The 23,923-nt window shown below is 36.9% G+C and overlaps 1 protein-coding gene across 6 annotated transcripts in view; it reads right to left on the bottom strand.

The window, feature by feature from the left end:
* ELAPOR2 (endosome-lysosome associated apoptosis and autophagy regulator family member 2) overlaps positions 1–4,126 on the bottom strand; it is a 245,149-nt gene extending 241,023 nt beyond the window's left edge. For 3 of the 6 annotated variants that reach the window (XM_058425164.1, XM_032761192.2, XM_032761191.2), the window contains exon 1: positions 3,772–4,126. In XM_058425164.1, the coding sequence (XP_058281147.1) occupies positions 3,772–3,960 (189 nt within the window). In that variant the 5' untranslated portion in view covers positions 3,961–4,126. The remainder of the gene's footprint in view (positions 1–3,771) is intronic. The other 3 variants (XM_032761193.2, XM_058425172.1, XM_032761194.2) reach the window with 2 other exon arrangements.
* Between the last annotated feature and the right edge of the window lie 19,797 nt (positions 4,127–23,923).

Raw genomic sequence — 23,923 nt, 5'->3', positions numbered from 1 at the left:
TTCAATCTGTGCTCTTCACCTGAAATGTCTTTCCCCTAAACTAGCCTACACTCACATCTGACCCTTGTCTGCTTGGCAAATTCCTACTTATCAATTAAGTCTCATTCACTTCCTCCATAGGGCCTTTTCTGATCCCCCCCAGTAGATATGATGGCCCATTGCCTCTTTCGTGGCTTCAAGTCACTTAATTGCAATGTTTGTTTACATATCTGTCTCATCCTTATCCAATTAAATTATATTCTTTAAATTACTAATTTCATATCTGACATTTTGCCTAGCACATGGTATAAACTGAATGTGGAACAAAAACTGTTAGCAAAACTCATCATTCAGTAGTCAGGGAGAACAGCGGAATTGTATTATGCAAGATTTTACAGCAGTGAACTAAGAATCAGCTATTTTGTGATTTAATTTACCAAATGTAAATAATACAGACATAATCCAATTAGTTCTGTTCTTTTTACTCTCATGCACTCTTCTATCTTCTGATACCTTACTGCAACTCCGAATTATCTGTTGACCTTTACATTTTTTTGCTCTGGCAGCCCCATTAAGCCCTATTATTCACTGAGGCAAAAATGTCATGCCAAATCTTGGATGGGCCTATCCTAGGAACGTCAGGAATCTCACTGTAGACTCTTCCCAAAATATCAGGATCTAGCTCTACTAATCTAGCAATAATCAACCCTCACTTTCTCCTTTATCTTATATTAATCTCATTTCATCCTCATAATACAAATAATTGGTCATGTTTTATTAATAACATTTTACAAGTAAAACACAGGCCAACAAACCCAAAGAAGATTTACCTTTTATAAGTTCACCCCATACAAAAACCTAAGGAATTCTATACTTTCTGATGTCCAGGCCTCATTTTTTTCTGTTGAATACCATTTTCCAAAGTCACATCCTATTCTTATGCTTCATCTGCCGGCACATTGACTTTCCTTTTATTTCTGTCTCCCAAACGATCGCTTCCTGTTTGTGCGTGTGCTTCCACACTGCTGATCTGATCACCAGCTGAACATTCCAACACAATAATTTTTTTCCCCCTTTCGACTCCATAATCCAAAGACTTTGACAAAGGAACGTGTATTTTATGAGTTTCACCCCAGAGTCCCATCCTCTGCAAAAATCTAAATGTAACTTCTACCCATAACCTAGTTTTTGAAGGGCCTTTTTTCTGAACTCAGGCAATTATAACTGGATGACTCCCAGGCCAGTTCTCTGCATTTCTCTTCCTTTAGTTGCTTTCCTCTAAAACCAGGCAGGAAAATCAGAGTTTATGTAACTTTGTTAAACATGACTACTTCTATAAAAATATTAATAAATGAGGGTGACACAAACTACTGGGGGAAAATGAGGTTCAAAATGGCCTATAGCTTTTTCTATACTCAACATTCTCTCATATTGAGAGTTGCTTTTAGCTTTCACCCTGAAAACCCCTCACTTTAACTGCCCTCACTCTGTTCCCCACTGCATAGTCTGTCCTTTGTGGCATTTGCCTCCTTTAATGTTAATAAAAAGTGGAAAATGATAAACGAGCAGGAGTGAACACAGAGTAGTTAATTTAACTGTGTCTTTATTCACAGGCATTTAGCCCACAATCCCATAACTGTATTCAGAGGAAAGGGCTGAGCTCAAGAGGATACCCTTTCCCCACCTCCAGCACAAACATTCCCTTACCTTCAAAGCCTGAAAATAACTTGCCCTCCCCACTTTCCTCTTAAAAACAATGTCAGAGAAAAACAATGACCAATTCTGTAAATTAGCTCCGCTGGTTAGACCAGATATCAAACAGATTCAACCCCTGGGAGGTCACTAGGCCTCTTCTACTTCCAAGAACCTCTAACTCCCATTAGGTCCTCTTACTTGTCAGTCATCGGGAAGAACATAAATGGATCTGTGCATTACCATTTATAAAAACATACAGTCAAAGGCAGGCTCAATAGCGTCCTCCTATATATTTTATTCTCATTTTTCAGAAGGAAAATGTAAATTTCAGATCTCAAAGGATGAGTCACATGCAATTTCTAAAGCCAATGCAATAGGGACCTGTGATTAAGTGAAGCCAGCCTTCCTGAACCGTCTGTCATCTCTCTGCCCCTCCTTTCAATCTTTGTTTTAGGTTGCAGACTCTTCTTTCTAGGTATACATGTGTAGGACATGTGTTCATCTAAAAGATTAGTCTAGTTGTGGAGACCAAAGACATCACTTCTATTGACCCTGACCTTAGCCTACTTCAAGCAGATTTTCATTATTAAGAATCGATGTTATCAGAAGCTTAAGACCTTTCAGTTTAGAAAAATACATTCTGCATATTAGAAGTTGGGGGCTGGAGGATAAAGTTTATCTTGTCACAACTGTTTAATCTGAGATGTCCAAGAAGCGGCTTTCTGTGGAAACCTGGAATAATGGATTATTCCCAGATGATACGTAAAGTTGTAGAATATAGGTTAAGCTTATTATACTAAAAAAGCCCTAAAATTAAACACAGCTGTTTATTGAGCTCTTGCCCTGATTTCTCCAATTACAACATTGCTGTGTGTTCGCACACAAGCCTTTGATCCGATTCTCTTTCATTTCAGTCTGTCCTGGGACCTGTACAGTAGGAGAGAAAGACGAAAATCCATAGATGATGGATGATGTCTAGAACACAGATACTCTGTAATTCAAGTCTCGGTAAAATTCAGAAGTTAGAGCAACATACACAAAGAAGAGGGTCTGGCCTTTCTTCCCAGAGGGCCTACTGGCTAACCTATTTTTGCTACATTAATTAAAATGACCCATCGCCCTGATTCCTAACAATCTTCCTAAAAACAGTATCTATTCCATATATCCTCCCAACACAATCAAAGTAGGTCAGAAATGTTGCTTCCTTCCCCTCATTGATTTTCATTAAAAGGATGCACTTTCTGGAACACTAAATGGAAAGATAAACACCCAATGCAAGTACCAATGACACCCCCTGTAAATTTTTGGCACACTGTCTCGTTCTTCTAAAAGCCAGATAAAAATGTCATCACCCATAGTTTATCCTTTTTGGCTGTAAATCAACAATAATCACAAGCTATAAAATACACCGCGGCAACACTTCAGCCAGGTGATAAAGCACCTCCCAAAAGGAGCATATTCACTCTGTCTTTTCTAATTTTCTCCATCATCAACCTTCCTCTTCTCTACCAAGTACATACTCTTTTTTTTTTCCCCAAATTCAACTCCATATTTTGTCAGAGGGATGCTAAGTGACACCACACATTGGCTTAGCAAACCCACAGGGCCTTAACCAGGAAGCTGAGGGCAGGGGAGTGGGACGAAGGCGTTTGCAGAGACAGGGGAGTGGAGACAGGGGGAGGAGGAGCGGGAAATCCTCTGGTGTCTGTGTCTGGCTCTCTGGAAAAGCTGTGATGAGATGGTTCTTTAAATCCCACTGGTGGGGCTTCCCCAGTCTCCTCCCCTTCCTGAAATCTTTCCCTCGACCCTAGGTCCTCAAACCTGGCTCTCCAAAAAGGACGCCGCAAAGTCCTGCAGAGCCCCCAAAACACACGAGTGCGGACAGAAAAGCATCCCCCGAGAGACAGCGAAGCCACACACCCTCTCCGGGCCAGCCACCGGGGCCGGCAACTTCACCCCTCGAAGCGAACGAAAGCCCCTGTTCTCCAAGCAAAGGAAAAGGGGATGGCAAACAGAAATAAACCGGCACAGCTCTCAGCCTTCATCTTTCGCGCCCTCCCCCCGCAAACTCCAGGTAAAGGACCAGGTGCTGCTCACCTCCTGGCAAGGAGGAAGCGGGCGGCTGGAGGCGGAGGGCAGGTCCCCAGCCCAGGCCGCCTGGCAGCCGGCGAGCGCCCAACAGCAAATCCAGGCGGGGCTCCAGGGCGGCGAGCGTCCGCGCCGGGGAGCCTCCGCCGGCCGCCCCCGGCCCCTACCCCGTACTGGCCCCCGGGCGCGGAAGAACATCTTCGTCCCGCCGCGGTCGGCGGGCCGGCGGCAAGGCAGCCTTCCCAGGGTGCGGCGGCAGCGCAGGCTCCCGGGCCGCGACTGCTGTGCGCTCGGCTCGCCGCTCCCTCACCCGCTGCCCGTCCGCCCGCTGACAGCTCCGCTGCGCTCGCGGCCCGGGCAACCAGCGCCGGTGCTCCCGTCACGCCGGAGGGAGGGACCGCGGGGCGCGGGCGCGGCGCGGGGGCGGGACGCGGGGCGGGGACGCGGGAGCTGGGGAGCAGGTGGCGCGGGCGGGGGTTGCGGCCCAGCCAGGCGGGTCCCGAGGGGCTGCGTGGCGCTCGCCTCGCGCTAGAGGGCGAGAGAGGCTGGGGACCCCGTGGAGTCGCCTATCTCAGGTCCCCGTGGCCCACTGGGAGGGGCGCTCCAGGGATGAAGCCAGAGTAAATACAGGACATCAGGACATTGTTTTCTGGCGGCGGATGTTTAAAAAGCTCCCCACTTTCCTCATTGCACACAAACACGCAGATGCCCCCTCGGAACATCCCTTGTAAGGATCCATGCTGGCTAGCGTCAGATCGAATTTCTAGGTGATTAGAGTGTGCATGAAATGGCGGGGAAGAAAGAGGACTGAGGTGTAGACGTGGTGTGTGACTCAGTTATCTCACCTTTTTAATGAAAATAATACCCACCACGTAGGATTATTATGAGGATTAAGTAAGTTGATGTACATAAAGCACTTGGAAGAGTGCCTGGCACACAGTAGGTGACATGTGTTGGTAGTAGTAGTAGCCGTAATTATTGCTGCTATTGGTGTTATTTCGTGGAGATGTGTAACACTGGGCATTAAGCCCTGTGTTTTCTGGAGGAAACAGTTTCTCCATCTGTACAATGACTGGGGTGCTCTTCGTTTTTTCTTTCATTCAAAAACATACTGAACTAGGTGATGGGCACCAACTGGTGAAAAAGATGGACATAAGGCCTTCCTCAGTGGCAGAGATCTCAAGATCCCTTCTTGATCTCAGATTCTGTAAATGGGTGAGTTATAGTGTTTTTCAAAAGAAGCATCCACATTTCTGATTATTGAATATCTGGACAAATCCACGTGGCCCACTCATTATAAGTTGGCCTGTGGCATATTTGTTTGTGGCATTATCTCTAATGTCCTTTTAACAAAATTTCCACATGAAATTCTCTATATATGTGTGCTTGTGTGTGTGTATACACATACAGGTTTGTGTATCACACCTATATTCTGATTATAATAACAATATATGTTCTTTGTAAACATTTTGGAAAACATTGAAAAGAATAAGGAAGAATATAAAAATAACTAGAGATCCTACCACCCAGAGATAACATTGTTAATGGTATTAACATGTTGAGGAATTTCCTTGCTTTTTTCTTTTTTTTAACTCTGTGTTTACTGCAAAACTGGAATAATAATTTGTAACCTACTTTTATTTTTAATCTTAATAACATAAATATTTTCTCGTCATTAAAGTCTCCAACAACACAACTTTAATAATTGTAAAATCTTTTCTACTCTTTAGATATATGTAATTTAGTATTAGATATTAGGCATTGTTTAAGGATTCAGTGTTATTAATAATTCTGGAAAGACTGCCCCTGGAACATAATCTGTGTGCATATCTTTAAATATTTTATGATACCTTTCTAGAAGTGAAAACATTGGATCACATGGTATGTGTATTTTTAAAGTTTTTGATGAATAGTGTACAAATTCCTTCCAAAAAATTTGTAGCAATTGTTACCAGCAGTTTATGAGTATTTATTTCACATCACCCTAGATTATAATACTTCAGATATTTATCATTTTGGTAGAAGAGAAAAATGCTATTATTTTTAAAATGTATTTTTATCATTAGTGACATTGAGTGATTTTTCATATATATCTACTAGCTATTTGCATTTTTCCTTCTCATGTCAGGGTGTGAGAATTTTTCACTGGCACACTTTAGCCATTTTATTGAAGTTCCATTTTTTATTGATTCATTAGCAATCTTCATAAGCTTTGTGTATGTTTGTCATATATCTTACAAATACTTTTTTGTAGTCTTTTAAATTTATTTCTGGTAGCTTTTCTGGCAGAAGATTGTCATCTTTAGGTATTCAAATGTAGCAACATTTTCTTTTGTGATTTCTTCCTTTTTTATATCTAGAAGTACGTGTATCTCCGCAAAATCATACAGATGCCTATGTTTTCTTATTTTGTTATATTTAGTTATTATTTCCTTTTTATATGCTTTATTCTTTAATTCATGTGGAATTTTTAGGAGTCAAATTATGTTGTGATTTTTGTCATCTGAGAAAGAACTAACAACATGACTATTAAATTGAAAACAGCTTCTTTCCTTATAAAAATAAGAGTCGTCCAGTCAATGCACTTGGATCAAATGACAATTGTAGATTTTCCAGAATGGGACAATTTGCCACTTTCAATAAATAATTTTCTCATAGTTGTCCCATCCATAAAAAAGATCTTGACCTTGGATAATTAAAATCAGCATACAGGCTGACAGAGAAAGGAAATTTCAAGAAGACTCTAAGGTCCTCTTATACCTGTTATTTTAGGATGTAATAGCAAATTATTCAAAGTTTGTGATTATCTGATCAATAAATTTACTCTTAAAGATGGTTTTATAAAAATATACTTTAATAGAAAATTCGTAATGAAATTTTTGCAAGAATGGGTTTAAATAGCTTACAATCACAAGGTAATAATCATTTTTCCACTTTATTTGTGCAGTATATACCTGAAAATTGAACTGAATTTTGTTAAAAAGTCAACAAAAGCCTTAGCTGTATCAACAAAAGCCATAGCCAAAATGATGCTATATACATAGATTTATTTTCTTTTTTAACTTAAATCAGATTGTGGTATAAATAACCCCAATTTTTAAAAGACTATCTAAGCACAAACAAAATTAGAAAAAAATAATCTGAATGAATTCAAGTAGCAATTTTTTAAATTAATTTTAAACCATCAATGAAAACATCAATGTAACGTGTCTTCTGTATCAAATTAACAAAGAGATAATAATTCTGGCAAATGTATGCTGTGGATTATACACTCAGGAGAACATGTATTTCTGGAGGATAATTTGGCAATATGTATTAACTACCTTTAATATGTTTATGCCTTAACCCAGTAATTTTTCCTTCCAGGACTCTAAGGAACTGGTAGGTAAGGAGCACAAAGTTTCTGTGCAAGAATACTCACTATCCTTTAATATGATTAAAAATGAAGTAACCTAAGTGCCCCAAAATAGAGGAATGGTTAAATAAATTGTACTGCTTCATGTGATAGGATTGTGTACGTATTAAAAGTTACGTTTACTAGAGAATACTAAATGAATTGAGGAAATGTGATGATATATTGTTAATGGAAAAAGCTGGAAACAAGTCCTAATAAATATATATACTCCACAAAGGCATAAGAGTGATATAATGGACTTTGGAGACTCAAGGGGAAAGGTTGGTAAGATGAGGGATAAAAGACTATATATATTGGGTACAATATACACTGCTCAGGTGACAGATGCATTAAAATTTCAGGTATCACCACTAAAAAACTTATCCATGTAATCAAAAACCACTTGTACCCCCAAAACTATTGAAATTAAAAAGTAAAATAATAAACAGTGTATCCTCAAGTATGATGTGCAGGGGGTTGGGGAAGAGTTTAAGTGTGCTTTATAGAAGGAATATCACTAGAAGGAAATAAACCAAACTGTTGGCAGTAATTATCTTCTAATACTAGCATAACAGATATTTTTCCTTTCATTTTTACAGACTGTGTTTTTTATTTTTCCATAATTACATATTATTTTCATAATCATTACAAATTACTAAAAATGTTTGTATTCTTTGATGCCAATCAATTCTACCTGAAGAAATCATCAAAGATGTATACAAATATGTAAGAACAATATGCAAGGACAAAATATTCACCCATGTTTTTTGTAAAAGAAAATGAATGAAACCTAAATATTTAATACTAGGGAAAGTAAATAATGTATATTATCCTGACACAAAGAATTATTTTATGAAAGGTATCTGACAGGGAAATGCTTATGAAAATGCTTTCAGTTAAGTGGGGAGAAATCATGATACAAAATTTATACACAATTGATACATCCAATGTAGTAAAATTATAAAAACATGGACAGCAGGATATAAACCAATCTCAGAGTAGTGCTTGCCTCAAGGAGAAGAAAGGAGAATAATGTTGGGAAGGAATGTAAAAGGGACTTCACCAGCATCATTAGTACTTTATTTCCAAAAGGAAAAAGGATGAAAGGGATGGAGAAAAGAAGAAAGAAATATCTGAAGCAAATATGAATGCTGTATCATTGTTTTGTTGTGAGTGTTGAATGGCAGTTATAATAGCTAACATTTATTGAGCACTTAATATATGCCATTGCTGTTCTAAGATGTTTACAAGTTCTACTTCATTTAACCCTCAAAAACAACCCTATGAGATAGGTACTCTTATCTCCATTTTGCAGATGAGCAAATAAAGGCACAAGTTTCTCAGAAAAGACAGTGTTGGGTTTCAAACACAGGCAGTCACATTCTAGGGCTCACCCCCTTAGGGAGTTTTATTACCCTCTTCTATTTTTTTAAAATATCATTTAAATTATTAAATAGAATATGGTCTTAACTAGGTTTTAAAAATCATATTTGAAAAACTGAGGATAGGCCAGATGACTAGCAACGATGGTGTTTTCTGGACAAAATGTATGGATTAGTTTTTTTCTATTATACTTTTCCATACTTCCAAATTTTTTATAGAAAATATATATTAGTTCAATTTTTAAAACAAAAAAGGTGGGATATATCAAAAAGAAGTATGATACTTAGGCTATTCTACCTTTTGTACATCCATTTGGTCACCATATTTTAAATAACTGTAGGGAAAGAAGAATGGAGAATTGAGGAGGATAAATAGGATTCTAAAGAAAACAAAAGAATGATTTCAACAAATGGAAAATGGGTCATATGAGGAAAGGCTAAATTCGGGTGTTTTGAGTTGCTTTCTCTGAGTCCATGAAAGCCTCTCACCAGAGGGATTTATCTGCCTTGCTCTCCGTTTTCCTCAAGGATCAAAACAAAACTATTTATAGTTAAAGGAGAAAAAATTTCACTTGGATATAGAGTTTAACCTACTGTGAGAGGTTGTGGAAATATTCAAGAAGAATGTTGTATTAGTCAGGTTTCTTCAGAGGGACAGGACAAATAGGATATGTGTGTGTGAGAGAGTGAGAGAGAGAATTGGCTCACTCTATTATGAAGGCTGAGAAGTCCCATAATCTTCCTTCTGCAAACTAGACACCCAAGAAAGCCAGTAGTGTAATTCAGTCCAAGGCCAAAAGCCCTGAGAACCAGGGAGTTAGTGGTGTAACTCTCAGTCCAAGACCTGAGAGCCAAGAGCTCTGACGGCAGGAGAAGATGGATAGCCCAACTCAAAAAGAGAGACAGCTGGTTCTTCCTCCACCTTTTTGTTCTATTCAGGCCCTCAATGAATTGGAGGATGCCCACTCATTTTGGTGAGGGCAGATCTTGACTTAGCCTACTGACTCAAATGCTAATCTTTTCCAGAAACACCTTCAAAGATACACCCAGAAATGTTTTGCCAGCTATCTGGGCATCCCTTAGCCCAGTTAAGTTGATGAATAAAATTAACCATCACAAATGTGATGTCAGACAAACCTGCATTTTAAATTGAAACTCCACTTACTTCCTGGCTGCGTGATCTTGGGAACATAACCTAATCACCCTTGACTTAAGTTTCTTCACCTGTAATTTAGAGCTAAAAATACTTGTCACTATAGGGTAAGTGTACAATGAGTTAATGTGTTAATACATAATGAGTTAATACATAATGAGTTAATGTACTAAAGCATCTGCCATGTTTATTGGTATATTTCTATAAATGTTCCCTTCCTAAATTATTTAAGCCAGTATATCCCCAGTAGAGTCCAAAAGCTCCAAGGAGAGGATGCACCTCCAGCATCTTCCTAGATCAGGAGTTTTCTTTGAGAACTTTTACTAAAAGTGGGATGGAATGAGTATAAAAGAGTCAAACTGCAGGCCAGGTAGGGTGGCTCACATCTGTAATCCCAGCACTTTGGGAGGCCAGGGAGGCAGATCACTTGAGGCCAGGACTTCGAGACCAGCCTGGCCAACATGGTGAAACCCCATCTGTACTAAAAATACAAAAATTAGCCAGGCATGATGGCACAGGCCTGTAATCCCAGCTACTCAGGAGGCTGAGACAGGAGGATCACTTGAACCCAGAAGGTGGAGGTTGCAGTGAGCCGAGATCGTTCCACTGCACTCCAGCCTGGGCAACAAAGCGAGACTTTGTCTCAAAAAAAAAAAAAAAAAGTCAAACTGCAATTCTGCAGCACTTCACCCCTTTGCTACTCAATATACATAAGCATTCTTATTCCTGCATTCAAATTTCCGTATATGGATGATGTTCATTTCTCTTCTAGTTCAGTGACAATCCATCTGGATATTCTGAAATCTTTTGGGTAAATTATGAAGTTCACTATCACCACTCCATCCTATATTAAAAACTAAAGATTTGCAGTACTATTCAGCAATAAAAAGGAATGAACTGTTGACACACATTATAACTTAGATGCATCTCAAAGGCATTATGCTAAAGGACAGAAGCCAATCTCAAACTGTTACCTACTCTATGGTTCCATTTATATGGCATTCTCAAAAAGACAAAACAGTGCTACAAATCAATGGTTGTCAGGGGTTGGGGTGACAGTGGAAAGATGTAACTACAGAGAAATAACACAAAGGAAATTTTTAGAGGTGATAAAACTGTTTTATATCTGAACCGTGACAGTAGTTACCACGTGTGTTAAAATTCATAGAATTGTATACCAAAAAGTTAATTTTACTTATATTCATTTAAAAATTAAATGTTTAGAAAAGAAATGAAACCTAATGAATACTAAAATTGACAATATGTTAGGTTTTGTAGGTATTAGGAAAAAGTAGGAAAACAAGGGAGGAAAATCATAACTATAATTATATGCATAGAAGAACCAGGAAGAAAATTTGAGCAGCTACAAACATTTTCATTTGTGCGATTGCTTTTGAGATCATCTTTGGTATTGATAACTTTCTTCCCTCATGGTTCCTTTGTGTTCAGCTAGCATCTCACTTGGTCATGGTTCTTTATCTGGTGGGATTAATTGCTGAGTGGTCTGAGTCTTGGTGGACCTAACTAAAGGAGTTGCTGTAGTCTTCCCTTAACTTTTTTTTATTTTTTGAGACAGGATCTCCCTCTGTCACTCAGGCTGGAGTGAAGTGGCACGATCACAGCTCACTGCAGCTTTGACCTCCCAGGCTCAAGTGATCCTCCCACCTTACCCGCCTGAGTAGCTGGGGCTACAGGCATGCACCACCATGTCCAGCTAATGTTTTTAATTTTTTTGCAGAGTCATGGTTTCACTGCATTACCCAGTCTGGTCTTAAACTCCTGGGCTCATGTGATCCTTCTGCCTCAGCCTCCCAAAGTGCCATTAACTTTTATCACTGTTTGTTACAATACTAGGTGGTGCTCTAGAGGAATCCCTGAGCTCCATCATAGAAAATCATAGTAAACTATCACTGGAAATTGTTTTTTTCCTTCCTGGCCCATTGGAAAGAGAAACCTCAAAAGGCCAATTAGCTCACTCAAACTCCAGTTCAACTGTGTCCCCTGATGAAGCGTTTCTCCACTGAATACTATGACCTCCAAACTAGCAGAATACAAAGTAATGGATTTGGAAAGCAAAAATGTTGTGCATCAGTCAGTCAGTGTTAAAATGAGGAATACCACCCCACTTCACTCCTCAGCTTCTGGCTTTGGGAGAAAGAGCATCATATATTAGTCATTAGTTCAGATAATGTACTTTATTCTAAAGGACAACTCCCTCCCACCTGCCGAAGTCAAAAGGTGTTGTTTCCCAGCTGACACAATAAGTAAGTCTTCCTTAGATCATTCTGCTATGCCATAAGCCAGCTGTTTTTGAGTGAAGGTTTTCTCGAAATACGAGGGAAACCCAAGAGCATTTGTCTTAATTATTTTGCTGTAAAATGAGTCTCTTGATTGATTAAAAGAAAATAGTGTGAAAATGCATACTGTAAATAAGATATTCACTAAGTCAACAGAAGCAGCACGGTAGCCCAAAAAGAATGCCCTGCAATAACTAGTTTGATTGTGACCCATACAAACCATATGCAGATTAAGTGTTTATTTCAGTGAGTACAAAATACTGTTCACTCCATAATGGAGGGGACCCAATATAATCAACCAGAAGGCAAGCTGGTCCCCTCATTATATCATACACTATTGAGCATTCACTATTAGTCTCTATTGCTGGCAGATCGAGAATTCAGCCATGGTAGCAGCCAGGTTGAAGAGAGGCAAGTAATTTGTTACTGAGGCATGCACAGTCTTCATCGCTGCTATGATGGAACGTCGTTTATGAGCTCATTGACATAGTGAGGTGAAGGAAGAAGTTGACTGACATCAACCACCTGGGTCATCTGGTTGACCTGATAATTGAACACTTGGTGAAAATTCACATGGGACACTAATATTCTCACACACTGGGCCCATTTCAACAGGTTCAATCACATAATATTTTTTCCAGTCTTTCTTATCAGCAAGCTGACAAGCCTATTCCTTCAAACTCCTTTGCTATATGGAGAGACATTTAACTTCTACCCAGGAATTGGTATAGATTTGACCTTCTTCCAGGCAAAGCACACCTGGTTATACCCATTAGAGGACTTCCCTTCTCCATTTTCCTTCAGTGCCACTCATGATTTATTCATTTATATATATAAAAACAGGGAAAAATTAAACTACTTGGAAGCAGAATGCTATACTGAATGCGATAGTAAGTATCAATACAGTTTTTTCCTATGACATACATTGTTCAAAGAATGCCCTGCAATAACTAGTTTGTGGCCCATGCACCCAATATTTGCATGTCTATTAATTAATATTGACAGTTGGGATAGGAACATTGCGGATGTTAAAGCTGAGCCATCAGAAATCCTGTAACCTGACAATTATTTAAGCATCTTATCACCTTCCCAATTTGTAAAGGAAGTGCAAGCATGATTGGCATGCAGAGATTCTGCAAATCCATTTACCCGGATATCTCAGATAAGAGCAATGAAGGAAATAAATATTAGTCCTTAAAGGTCAGGGATATTCAATTCTTACTTAGCGAGGAATATTTCAAATAATCTGAAAGAAAAGAGTAGGTGACTGGACACAAGTTTTGCAAAAGGTTTTAAATGTTAAGCACTGTGAGGAAGTCAACAGCTACAGAACCACAGAACCTTAGAGAAGGATTGGCCTTTAAAGATCACTGAGCCAAATCCCATCTCAAATCCCTGAATCCTCTCTGCAACTCTCCATCAAATGGCTTTTCAGCCTTAAAAAAAAATTCAGTGACTAAGAAAATCATTATTTTCCAAGGCAGTCATCCTAACGTTGGACAGCTCTCAGTTTAGGAAAAAAAAGTCTTTCTTCAGAGGAGCCAAAAACCTGTATCCTATTGTCATAACTCTCACTCTAGGGTCCACAGAGGACAATCTTCATTTCTCTTCCAATGACAACCCTTCAGAGAGCTTCCTCCCTTCTTAATCTTTTCTTCTCTAGGACAAACATCCTCCATTTCTTCCATCATTTTTCACATGATTTGATTTTATATGCACCTCAATTGTCTAATATTCCTCTTAAAATTTACATTCTGACGTAACAACACAGCTTTAGTCTGTAACAGAGTAGAGTAGAAGTATAATTTCCCTTATTTTACAGAGGTTATAGCTCTATTTTTGCAGTGCAATGTCAAGGTGGATTTTCTAGAAGTCACATTAATGTTCAGTATAATCGCTAACATTCATTAGGAGCTCCCCAGATGCCAAGCACCTCGAAGATGCTTCACATGCATCATCTCATTTAATTCTCCTGACAACCACCTATGAGGTAGGTACTATTTTTATCCCCATTTCCAAATGAGAGAAATGAACCTGAGAAAAAATAAGCACCTTACCCAAGGTCAAATACCCCATAGGTGGCAAAATTTGGATTGTAGCCCAGGATTTCTGGAAAAGTAGTAACTAGCACCTATTGAGCACTCATGTGCCAGCACTGTGCTGAGCCCTTCTAATGGGAAAAATTATTATTCCCATTTTATACAAAGGGAAACTGAGGGAACAAGAGGTGTAGTAAAATGGTTAGCAGTTAATAACTAACTTATCCGAACAAGGTTACTTTATATACGCAGGTTCAGGATCTTATATTTATCTCTTACAAAATTAATCTTACTGCATTCAGTGCATCACTCTACCCTGTCAAAATTTTTAGATGCTGATTTCATCATCTAAAGTATTTTTATCCCTGCTACTTTTTTTACAACTGCAAATTTCATAAGAAAGGCTTCCATGTGTTCAAGTTACCAACAAATTACACCACATAAAAGGTGGCCTAGGAAAGATTGATCCACAAGCCACTAAAAACCTCTTTCCAGGTGCCCTCAATCCACTCATCAGACCTTAGGAGCACAGTCATTCAACCCCTAATACACTATCATCCAGTCCATATTTCTCCATTTGTCCACAAGGATACAAGGAATTTGTTAAGTATCCTACTGAAATATAGATTTGTCATCCCAGCTCACATATAGTAACTCTATCAAGAAAGAATATCATATTAATGTGAAGTAATTTAGGGATAATATTCTAAATCTATCTTGGATATTAGTGATTGCCGTTTTTTCTTGTAAGTATTCATTATGTTTTAAGAAACAAAACACTAACTTAGGTATACATTAACTTGTCTCCATACTCATGATACCATGTATTTATTCACGTAATCACGTATAACACTTTCTGCATTTTCAAAATCAAATTTGAGTTCCAGTATCTTCCCACTCAGTCTTACGAGTCTTCTGAATTGATTTTGGTAGGCAGCATGACATGTTGCTTTCTGTAATCCGTGCTTGTGAGATTGACCTCTTGGGCATCTTTAAGATCCACAGTATCATTGTTAGGTTTTGTTTGCATTTCCCATTTAGTTAAACTGAGTTTCACTTTTTCCTTAATTGAATTATTCATCAATGCAAGTGAATTACCTTCTCTTGAAAGTTATCCAGAAGCTTTTGATAGATAGATGTTTGGCACCTGAATAATAATCGTTTAAGACCACAAATCTGTCATGCAGTCTTTTCTGGCTTTGAAGTGCTATAATATAGACAATAGATTTGGCAATTTTCTACTACCTTTGATTTCATTTTTGGCATTTACTAGCTCCTCTTTGTATAAAACAATGTCTCCTTTCAGCTCTGCGTTATAATGTTATCTCTCTGTAAAACAGCTAAAGCAACATTAGGGATTCAAACTTAAATGCAAGCATCTAAATGCTACCGCATACGACTGTATTATCACTTACAAAGATAACGACCACTAAGAAGCACAGAAGCTAGGGCATGGGTTTTTTTGTTTGTTTATTTGTTTGTTTTGACATCGCTTTCTGGGAAACACCCAGATGTCAGGTATGTCAAAATGTGAAAATACATAACGCTAACAATTGAAGAAATATAATAGTTACATATATTATTGAGGAGTTTAGGTCCTAAATTGTGGCCGTTTTTCAAAGCAGTATCAAATTGACAATTTTCAACGGTAGATTTCTGGTCTCCATTCCCTATCTACAACCTAAAACAGAAGATGAAGCTGTTTGATTAGGAAGAAATAAAGGTCATACATCTAAATCAACCATTATAAAATATTTTGTTTAAAATACTTTATATTTTCGAACCGAATACCAAATTTCCCCCAGGTATTTTTGTAAAGCTGGTGTTACCGCTATTGTCCTGTCCCAATTAGTTTTATTTTAAATATATCTATAGTGCTATTATCCCCCTGAGAGATAAAAAAGGTCACTTTCCTTTTAGAAAACACAGAATTATTCAACAGAGCTTAATAACTTCACTGCTAATGTAATTCTTACTGTATCTCTGAGAGAAAATGCTTCTTGAGACAGATTCAGACCAAGTTTCATTTGTAATGTTAATGTATTTTGCCTGAGAAAGACCCAGCTGTGTCACTTCTTCACATGTTGGCCAGATCCTAACAAGGTTTTGGTAACAGAGTGGAGAAAGGCACACGTTCTCATTTCTCATCTCGGTCTAGAAATAAAATGACATTAGCCATTTGTAGTATGCCAATTCATGTTCCTTTGATTATTTTATGACTCCTTAGCATTTATAAAGTAGTCCTTCAATTTTAATACCACATATCCTGATTGGCATTTAATGATGTTTTTGTTGTTGTTAACAAAATGAGGTGGCCTAAGAAGCTTGTTAATATTATAACCTAAAAAAATAAAATTACCAAAATGATTTGAGCAAGAGCCTGCCCACCTCTTTCTTTTTAAAAAATGGAGGCTGGTGGGGAAAGTACCTAAATATTTGTGGTTTTAGGGTAACAACTCGGGTTTGAATCTTACTCAGGGAAAGAAAGAACAAGATGTGTTTTCAAATCTATTCAGGAAATAAATTTTTTCTAAGCAATGTAAGAAAGTAATTAAGTAAACAACATCAAGCCATCAACAAAGATGGAAGTTATTCATAGCAGAAACGGAATAAAACAGTTTTTACACAGTAATGAATAGTTATTTTACTTGTTTCTCACTCCCATACTTCATCCCATCCTAATTACCTGTTTATAATTGCTGGGTTAACTGACAATAGTTTAACTAATAGTTTTGATTCTACTATCAGTCTTCCATAAATGACATGTTGTAGATTGCATAAAACTGACAGGTTTATGCATGTATGGATAACTCAAATTATTATTAAATAATATTATATTAAATATATTTATTTTAAAAATACATTAAGTAATAAATTAGTTCCCCTACTAATTCAACCTCAAATTGCTTAGCCTAGAATTCATGGCTCTTTCATGCTGTTGCCTCAGTCTGGCTTTTTATTTTTATCATTAACTATTTCTTTAAAATCACCTACAATTCAGCCAAACATACTGTTCTCTAAAGTCAGTCCATGTTTTTTTACCTCTATACCTTTGTTCATGCTCTTTGATCCTTCTACCTGGAATGAACTTCTACTTATCCCCCTGTGTCTATCCTACAGATTGGGATAAAATACCATCTTTTAAAAAAAGCTTTGCTTTATTTCCCCAGTTAGGTATGAACATTTAATTTACACCATTTTACTGAATTTATCACTTATATCATTAAAGTCTTTGAAATCCAGAAATCTTTCAATGTACTTATTGGTATCTTCTGCAGTATAACACAACACATCACATAACAGAGTGCCCAGTAAATATGTAAATATATATATGAATAAATGTCTAGTCTACAATCTTGTATTTATATTCTCTCATACTCATAAAGGACCCCCTCATTCTTTCCATGCCAATCTTAAATTTATGGTAGGAATAAATTATATTCCAAGACTCTAAAATTTCATTTTCCGGTAATATGACACATTTACTGGAAGTGTGACCAACCCTCCCACTGAAAATAATTAAAATAATAAAAAGTATGTTTAAATACATTGATGTGTTAGAAGGAGAGGACTCTCAGAAGTGAAAAACTATTCACATTGCATGCCTTATCAAAACATTTCGTGTGTCCCATAAATATATATGTATCTACTATGTACTCACAAAAATTAAAAATTAAAGAATTTAAAAAATAAAAAGTAGTGAAAAACAAATTGAAAATAGAAATCTAGAGAGGTAAGCTGAGCTTTCAATCTGATTTCACCTTAAGGACATTGGCCCATGAAGGTGAACTTGAGCTTCTGTATTCACAGGTAACAGGAAATAAATCCTGAGAGGAACATACCCAAGATGAGGAATCTTAAAAGAGATGCCTTAATAAATCAGGAATCTCAAAGGCCTAAACCCTCAAGGTACATGTAAACTAGAAATAAATCCAGGGAACAGCAGGGAATATTGTTTATTACAAAATATGGCGTTAGATAGAAGGAAACATAAAATTGCCCCCTTGGGATTCATTTGCACAAGCTGACCCTCACCTGAGCTGATAGCCCAACCTCATACTACCTGAGGATATTCAGAAAACCTCACAGAAGAAAATTTAAAGTGTTTCTGTGTTGGTAGACTCCCTTCCCCCGGTCACCAATGTTCAGCAGAAGCAAATGCAAATAGTCACTGAGGTATAAATTGTTAATATAGGGGGCAGAAACATTCAACAGATAAAATTCCAAAAACTAAACTAATAGTTAAAACTTACAAAATGCACAGAGAAGCAAGTCGTCTTGGGTGAGAGGTAGTAGAAGCAACAGATAGCAAAGTTAGATACATAAAGACTTCAAATGTTGGAATTAGAAGACAAATAATGAAAAATATATTTAATATATTTTAAAATATAAAAAACCCTGAAAATATAAGGGGAAAAGAAAAGAATATAAAAAAGACAAATTTCATTTTAAAAAAAGAAACAGAGAGAGAGAGAAGGGAGGAAGTGAGAGGGAAGGAAGGAGAGGGAGAGGAAGGGAAGGAAGGGAGAAAGGAAGGGAAGGAGGAAGAGAAAAGGAAGAAGGTCAGAATATTTAGGAATTTAAAATATAAGGCTGGGCGCTGTGGCTCACACCTGTAATCCCAGCACTTTGGGAGGCCGAGGGTGGGGCAGATCACTTGAGGTCAGGAGTTCAAGACCAGTCAGGCCAACATGGTGAAACCCCATCTCTACTTAAACTACAAAAATTAGCCAGGCATGGTGGCTAATTTCTATTAGCTATTCGGGAGACTGAGGCAGGAGAATCACTTGAACCTGGGAGGCAGAGGTTGCAATGAGCTGAGATAGTGCCACTGCACTCTAGCCTGGGCGACAGAGTGAGACTCTGTATCAAAAAAAAAAAAAAAAAGGGAAATTTAAAATATAATAATTGTATTAGTCCATTTTCACACTGCTGATTAAAGACATACCCTAGACTGGGCAATTTACAAAAGAAGGAGGTTTAATGGACTTCCATGTCCCCATGGCTGGGGAGGCCTCACAATCATGGCAGAAGGTGAAAGGCATGTCTCACATGTCGGCAGACAAAAGAAGAGAGTTTGTGCAGGGGAACTCCTCTTTATAAAACCATTAGATCTCCTGATACATATTCTCTATCATGAGAACAGCACAGGAAAGACCTGCCCCCATGATTCAATTACCTCCCGCTGGGTCCTTCCCACAACACGTGGGAATTCAAGATGAGATTTGGGTGAGGATACAGCCCAACCATATCAATAATAATGAAATCCAAAACTCAATATATTCTCCTTTTCCATTCTTTATCTCTTTCCTTTGGTCCAGGCCAAGAATTCAGGGTTGATTTTTTTTTTAATTAAATAAACGTCTTTACCTGATATGGAGGATCTACAAAAATAACTACGATTGAACATTATACTTAAGGGTAAAAACATTCCTTTTCAGATCAGGAAAATTATCAGAATATCCATTTTTTCAAGCCTTGGGTTGGAGTTATTAGCCAATACCAAAAGGGGATAAAAGGAAATAAAAGTAGAAGAATAGAAGAGAATAAACTAAATTATCATTAGTTGCAAGTGAAATTACTTTGTTATAAAAAAATTCTGACAGGATCTACAAAAGATTTTTAGAATTAAGAGAAGAGTTTACTATGTTTGCAGAATATAAAAATCAACATGTAAAAATCTATTGCATTTCTGTATACCAACAACACAGAGTTGTACAGGAAGCTTTTCAAACTAAAATAAACGTCTATAAAATACCCAAAATAAATAAAATAAAACTGTTCAAAACCATTACTGACAAAAATATAAAACTGTAACTGAAATTCTGTACATTAAAGAAGACCTAAATAAATAGAGGTATACAACGCTCATGAACTAAAGGACTCAATGTCATAAAGATGCCAGTTCTATAATTGATATGTAAATTCAATGCAGTGTCAATAGAAACTTCAACAGGTTTTTTTATCCTGTGTATGTATGTGTACAAATTAATACATTGAGTCTAAAATTTATATTTAGGTTCAAAGATCAAAAAATTAAGACATTAGTCTATTGAGAAAGAAGAAAAAAATGCTTCGTGCGTTTTCCTTATTAGATTTCAAGATTTATTATAAAATTAAAGAAATTAAATTCAAGTGCTACTGACATGGATTGATAATTAGAGAAATGGAATAAAGAGTTTAGAAACAGACTGATACATTTATTACTTAATATATGACCAAAGTGGTATTAGAAATTTGTGGAAGATAAATAGACTTCAACAGATGGTGCTGGGACCATTGGGCATCTATGAAGGTGACAAATGATATTGTGTCTCTAATACCATAAGCAACAATCAATCAACTTCAGTTTTATTAATAATCTATATGTGATTGCAAAAAGGCTACAATTAGAATACAATCCAGGAAAATATTTTTGATGGCCTCACTGTGGAAAAATTTCCTTAATAAAATGCACAAACATAAACGAAATTATTGATAAAATGGACTACATAAAAATTATGAACTTTTGTTCCTCAAAAGACACCAACAAAAATATTAAAAGTGAGCAAACACAAAGATACAAACCAGAAGAAGATATTCCTGGGAGAAGGATTTGTATCCAGAATATGTAAAGAGTTCTTTCTTGTTTTTGTTTTTTTTGTTCTTTTTTTTGTTTTTTTTGTTCTTTTTTTTGTTTTGTTTTGTTTTGTTTTGAGACAGAGTCTCACTCTATTGCACTCTATTCACTCCCAGGCTGGAGTGAAGTGGTGCGATCTCAGCTCACTGCAACCTCCACCTCTTGGGCTCAAGTGATTCTCATGTCTCAGCCTCCAAGTAGCTGCAATTACAGGTGTGTGCCACCATGCCTGGCCCAGAATATGTAAAGAGTTCTTATAAAACAATAAGAATAGAGAAACCAGCAAAGTTTTTTTTTTTTAAATCCCTTCAACAGATTTAACTTGTTAACTACATGCAAATGCTTCCTAAATCTCTATTGCAATATCCTGTAACCACATTAATTTTAATAAATTTAAAATTGGAATAATCTTTTTCCTAAAGTCATTTGGCTCAAACCTTGTAGTAATGCTTAACAATTAGCTTACTTTGCTTTCCACATTCAGTTGTTCACGAAATACAGTCAGTTCTTCCTCTGCAAAGTTTCTCACATTTTTGTCCTTTTTATTCCTATGTCACTGTCACCATTCAGAGTCTCATTTTCTTGAACCTGTGGTAAAGTTCTAACTGGTCTCCCTGCCTCAAATTTCTCACTTTTACACCTTTCCTGCTTCCTGCTCACAGATCTAGATTAATCCACCTTTTGTGTTTTAGAAAGCACTCTAGGAAAAAATAGAATTAATCCACTTTAACACAATTTAATTTCAAATTAAAACGTTTAATCATAACCATATAATAAAATATTATTAAATGTGATCTAAGAATGGAGAGTGGCTTTTTGGTTATATAAGTCATGAAACGATATATTACAGAGTTAGCAACACAATTTGGTGAAGAATATATGAACTCTAATTGGTTAACCATAGGAAAAAAACAAAATTATGTGTGTTTTATTAGGAACATAATAACATACAACAGTAAAAATTAAAGAACTACAGCTACATAAAGCAACATAGATGTATCCAAAGAATGTAGTTCTAAACAAAAAAGCAAGCTGTACAAAATGCACGTAGTATAGTTCTATTCATATAAAGCTCAAAACATGTACCACCTATGTGGATTGTTTTTTAATTTATCAGTACTGTTGGTTCTTTACAATCTGAAGGCAAGCAATTTATTTAGGTAGAAATTTGAAAATAATTTTATTACATTATGAATTTTCTGGGGGTCAGCCAAAGAGTTGTCATCAGTCCTTTTTCAGAAATTGGTGAGATATAAATTAGAAAGGAAGGAAAAGAGAATAAAATGTGAAAAGCAGAATGAGAGAGGTATGCATATTTTTCTCTGGTGCCAAAATGAATACATTTTAACTTTTCAACTTCACCTTTCTTTTACCTTTTTTCAGAGCTCAAGTAAGCAATCTTTTATTCTGCCTTACATGCCTTATAAAATGCTTAATATATCGACCAGAGGATACAATAATCAATTATATTAATATCAGCATTACTATGTAAAGCAATGAACCATGTCCAAATACCTGGTTTCTACATACACTTCCACAATTTGTTAATGTGTCCTTCATCAAGTCACATAACTACACGGGGCCTCAGTTTTCCCTTGTGTTAAAACAGAAATTATCATGCCTGCCTCAGAATATCCTCCTGAGAATTAAAATAGTAAACACATATTTTTGTAAAGTTCCTGTGTGGTACCCAACATATGATAGGTATTCAACAAATATCAGTTCCCTACGACCATTATTGTGCTACAGGATCATCTGAGTCCTTTAAAAATAAGAAGGGGAACGGGCAAAATTGGACTTCAGAAGGCAAGCAGCTGCTTAATTTGCTCCCATTCCATAATTATGAGGTCACTAAATCTGTTGCAAATATATTTATTTATAAGTCTTTTGTGACAAAAAAAGAAGTCATGGTAATTCTAATTTGTTTGCTTTTCCTTAGCTAGTAATGTCACTATGTGTTCAGTATTCCCACTGGTTTATTTCCCTCTTTATTTTATATAACAGTCCTTTGCCAGTGTGATGACAACCAACATGTCCTGTCATTTGTTTCCTGTTCTTTTACGTAGTTTTCTCATGACCCAGATCCCAAACTACTAATCCCATCCTCCTTTAAGTTGCCTCTGACTGGTGAATATGCAGTCTATTTTTATGCTTATGAAAATAATTAACCTGTTATTGGTATATTCAATTTCCTACACTGTTGAGGCCCTCCTTCTGTTGCTTCAGCTGTTGAACATGGAGGACTGTCTGCAGTTGTCTATGAGGAATCTGGACATAAATTTGAACCCAGAAAACGTGCAATGATACATACCATAATGTATACATTATTTCTAGGGTTAAACCCTAGGAATGACTGCCCCCAGTGACTTACTTAACCGGAATGAATCCAGACTTCCTGCCTTAATCCATTTTCTCTATCTGTGCACGCGAACTTATAACTCTCTTTTTACTTTCACAATGTCTAATACAATGATATGCACCAAGCTGATCATCAGTAAATCTTGTTGACTGACAGATTCCTTTCAAAGAATGTGACATAGACAATAGGAAGGTCACATTTCCCCACCTTTTGAATCTAGGTCAGGCCATGTAACTAGTTTGGCCAATGAAGTGTAGGGTGGCAATATACCTCACTTTCTGGCCTGACCCCTGAAACATCCCATGTGGTCTTCCACACTCTTTGCTTGTCAGCTGGTCAAATGAAGGGCACTCAGTGAGGGACTCTGGAAGTTTTCCTGGAAAGTAGAAGCACCCAATGGAAGGAACCTGGGTCCCTGACTCAACACCAGGGAAGAAAACCCCTAGGAGAGCCACCTGGTCTCTTTTGGTCTGTGACATCAATAAGAAATAAAACATTTCTGTATTAAGCCACTGCAACTTGCAGGCTGTTTCTCATAGCAGCTAATGTTAATTAGTCTGTCAAGTATCATGAACCACCTTACTACCTAACAGTTTACATGTCAGAATAAAGCACAAGATAAAGCTATGGAATCTTCTCAAAAGTAATTTTGATAATTCAGATAATTCCCAAAAGTAATTTTTTAATAGAATTTTTCAGATTTTCTATTGAAAACTTAGATTTAGTACATAAAGCCTTGAGCCTCCCTTAACTATTTCATATAATACTTTCAACTTTATTTATTTATAACCAAAACAAATCTGCATCCACTACTTCTAATAAATTATATTCTAAGAAACATAAATGTTCTTGAGAAAAAAAAACTAAACTATCCTCAAGAATATTTTCTCATGTATTCTGGCTCCGAACTGTCAGTAT

This window comes from Hylobates moloch, unplaced genomic scaffold (genome assembly GCF_009828535.3).
Source record: "Hylobates moloch isolate HMO894 unplaced genomic scaffold, HMol_V3 SCAFFOLD_1, whole genome shotgun sequence".
Classification (NCBI taxonomy): Eukaryota; Metazoa; Chordata; class Mammalia; order Primates; family Hylobatidae; genus Hylobates; species Hylobates moloch.
This window is presented reverse-complemented; position numbering and strand designations above follow the sequence as displayed.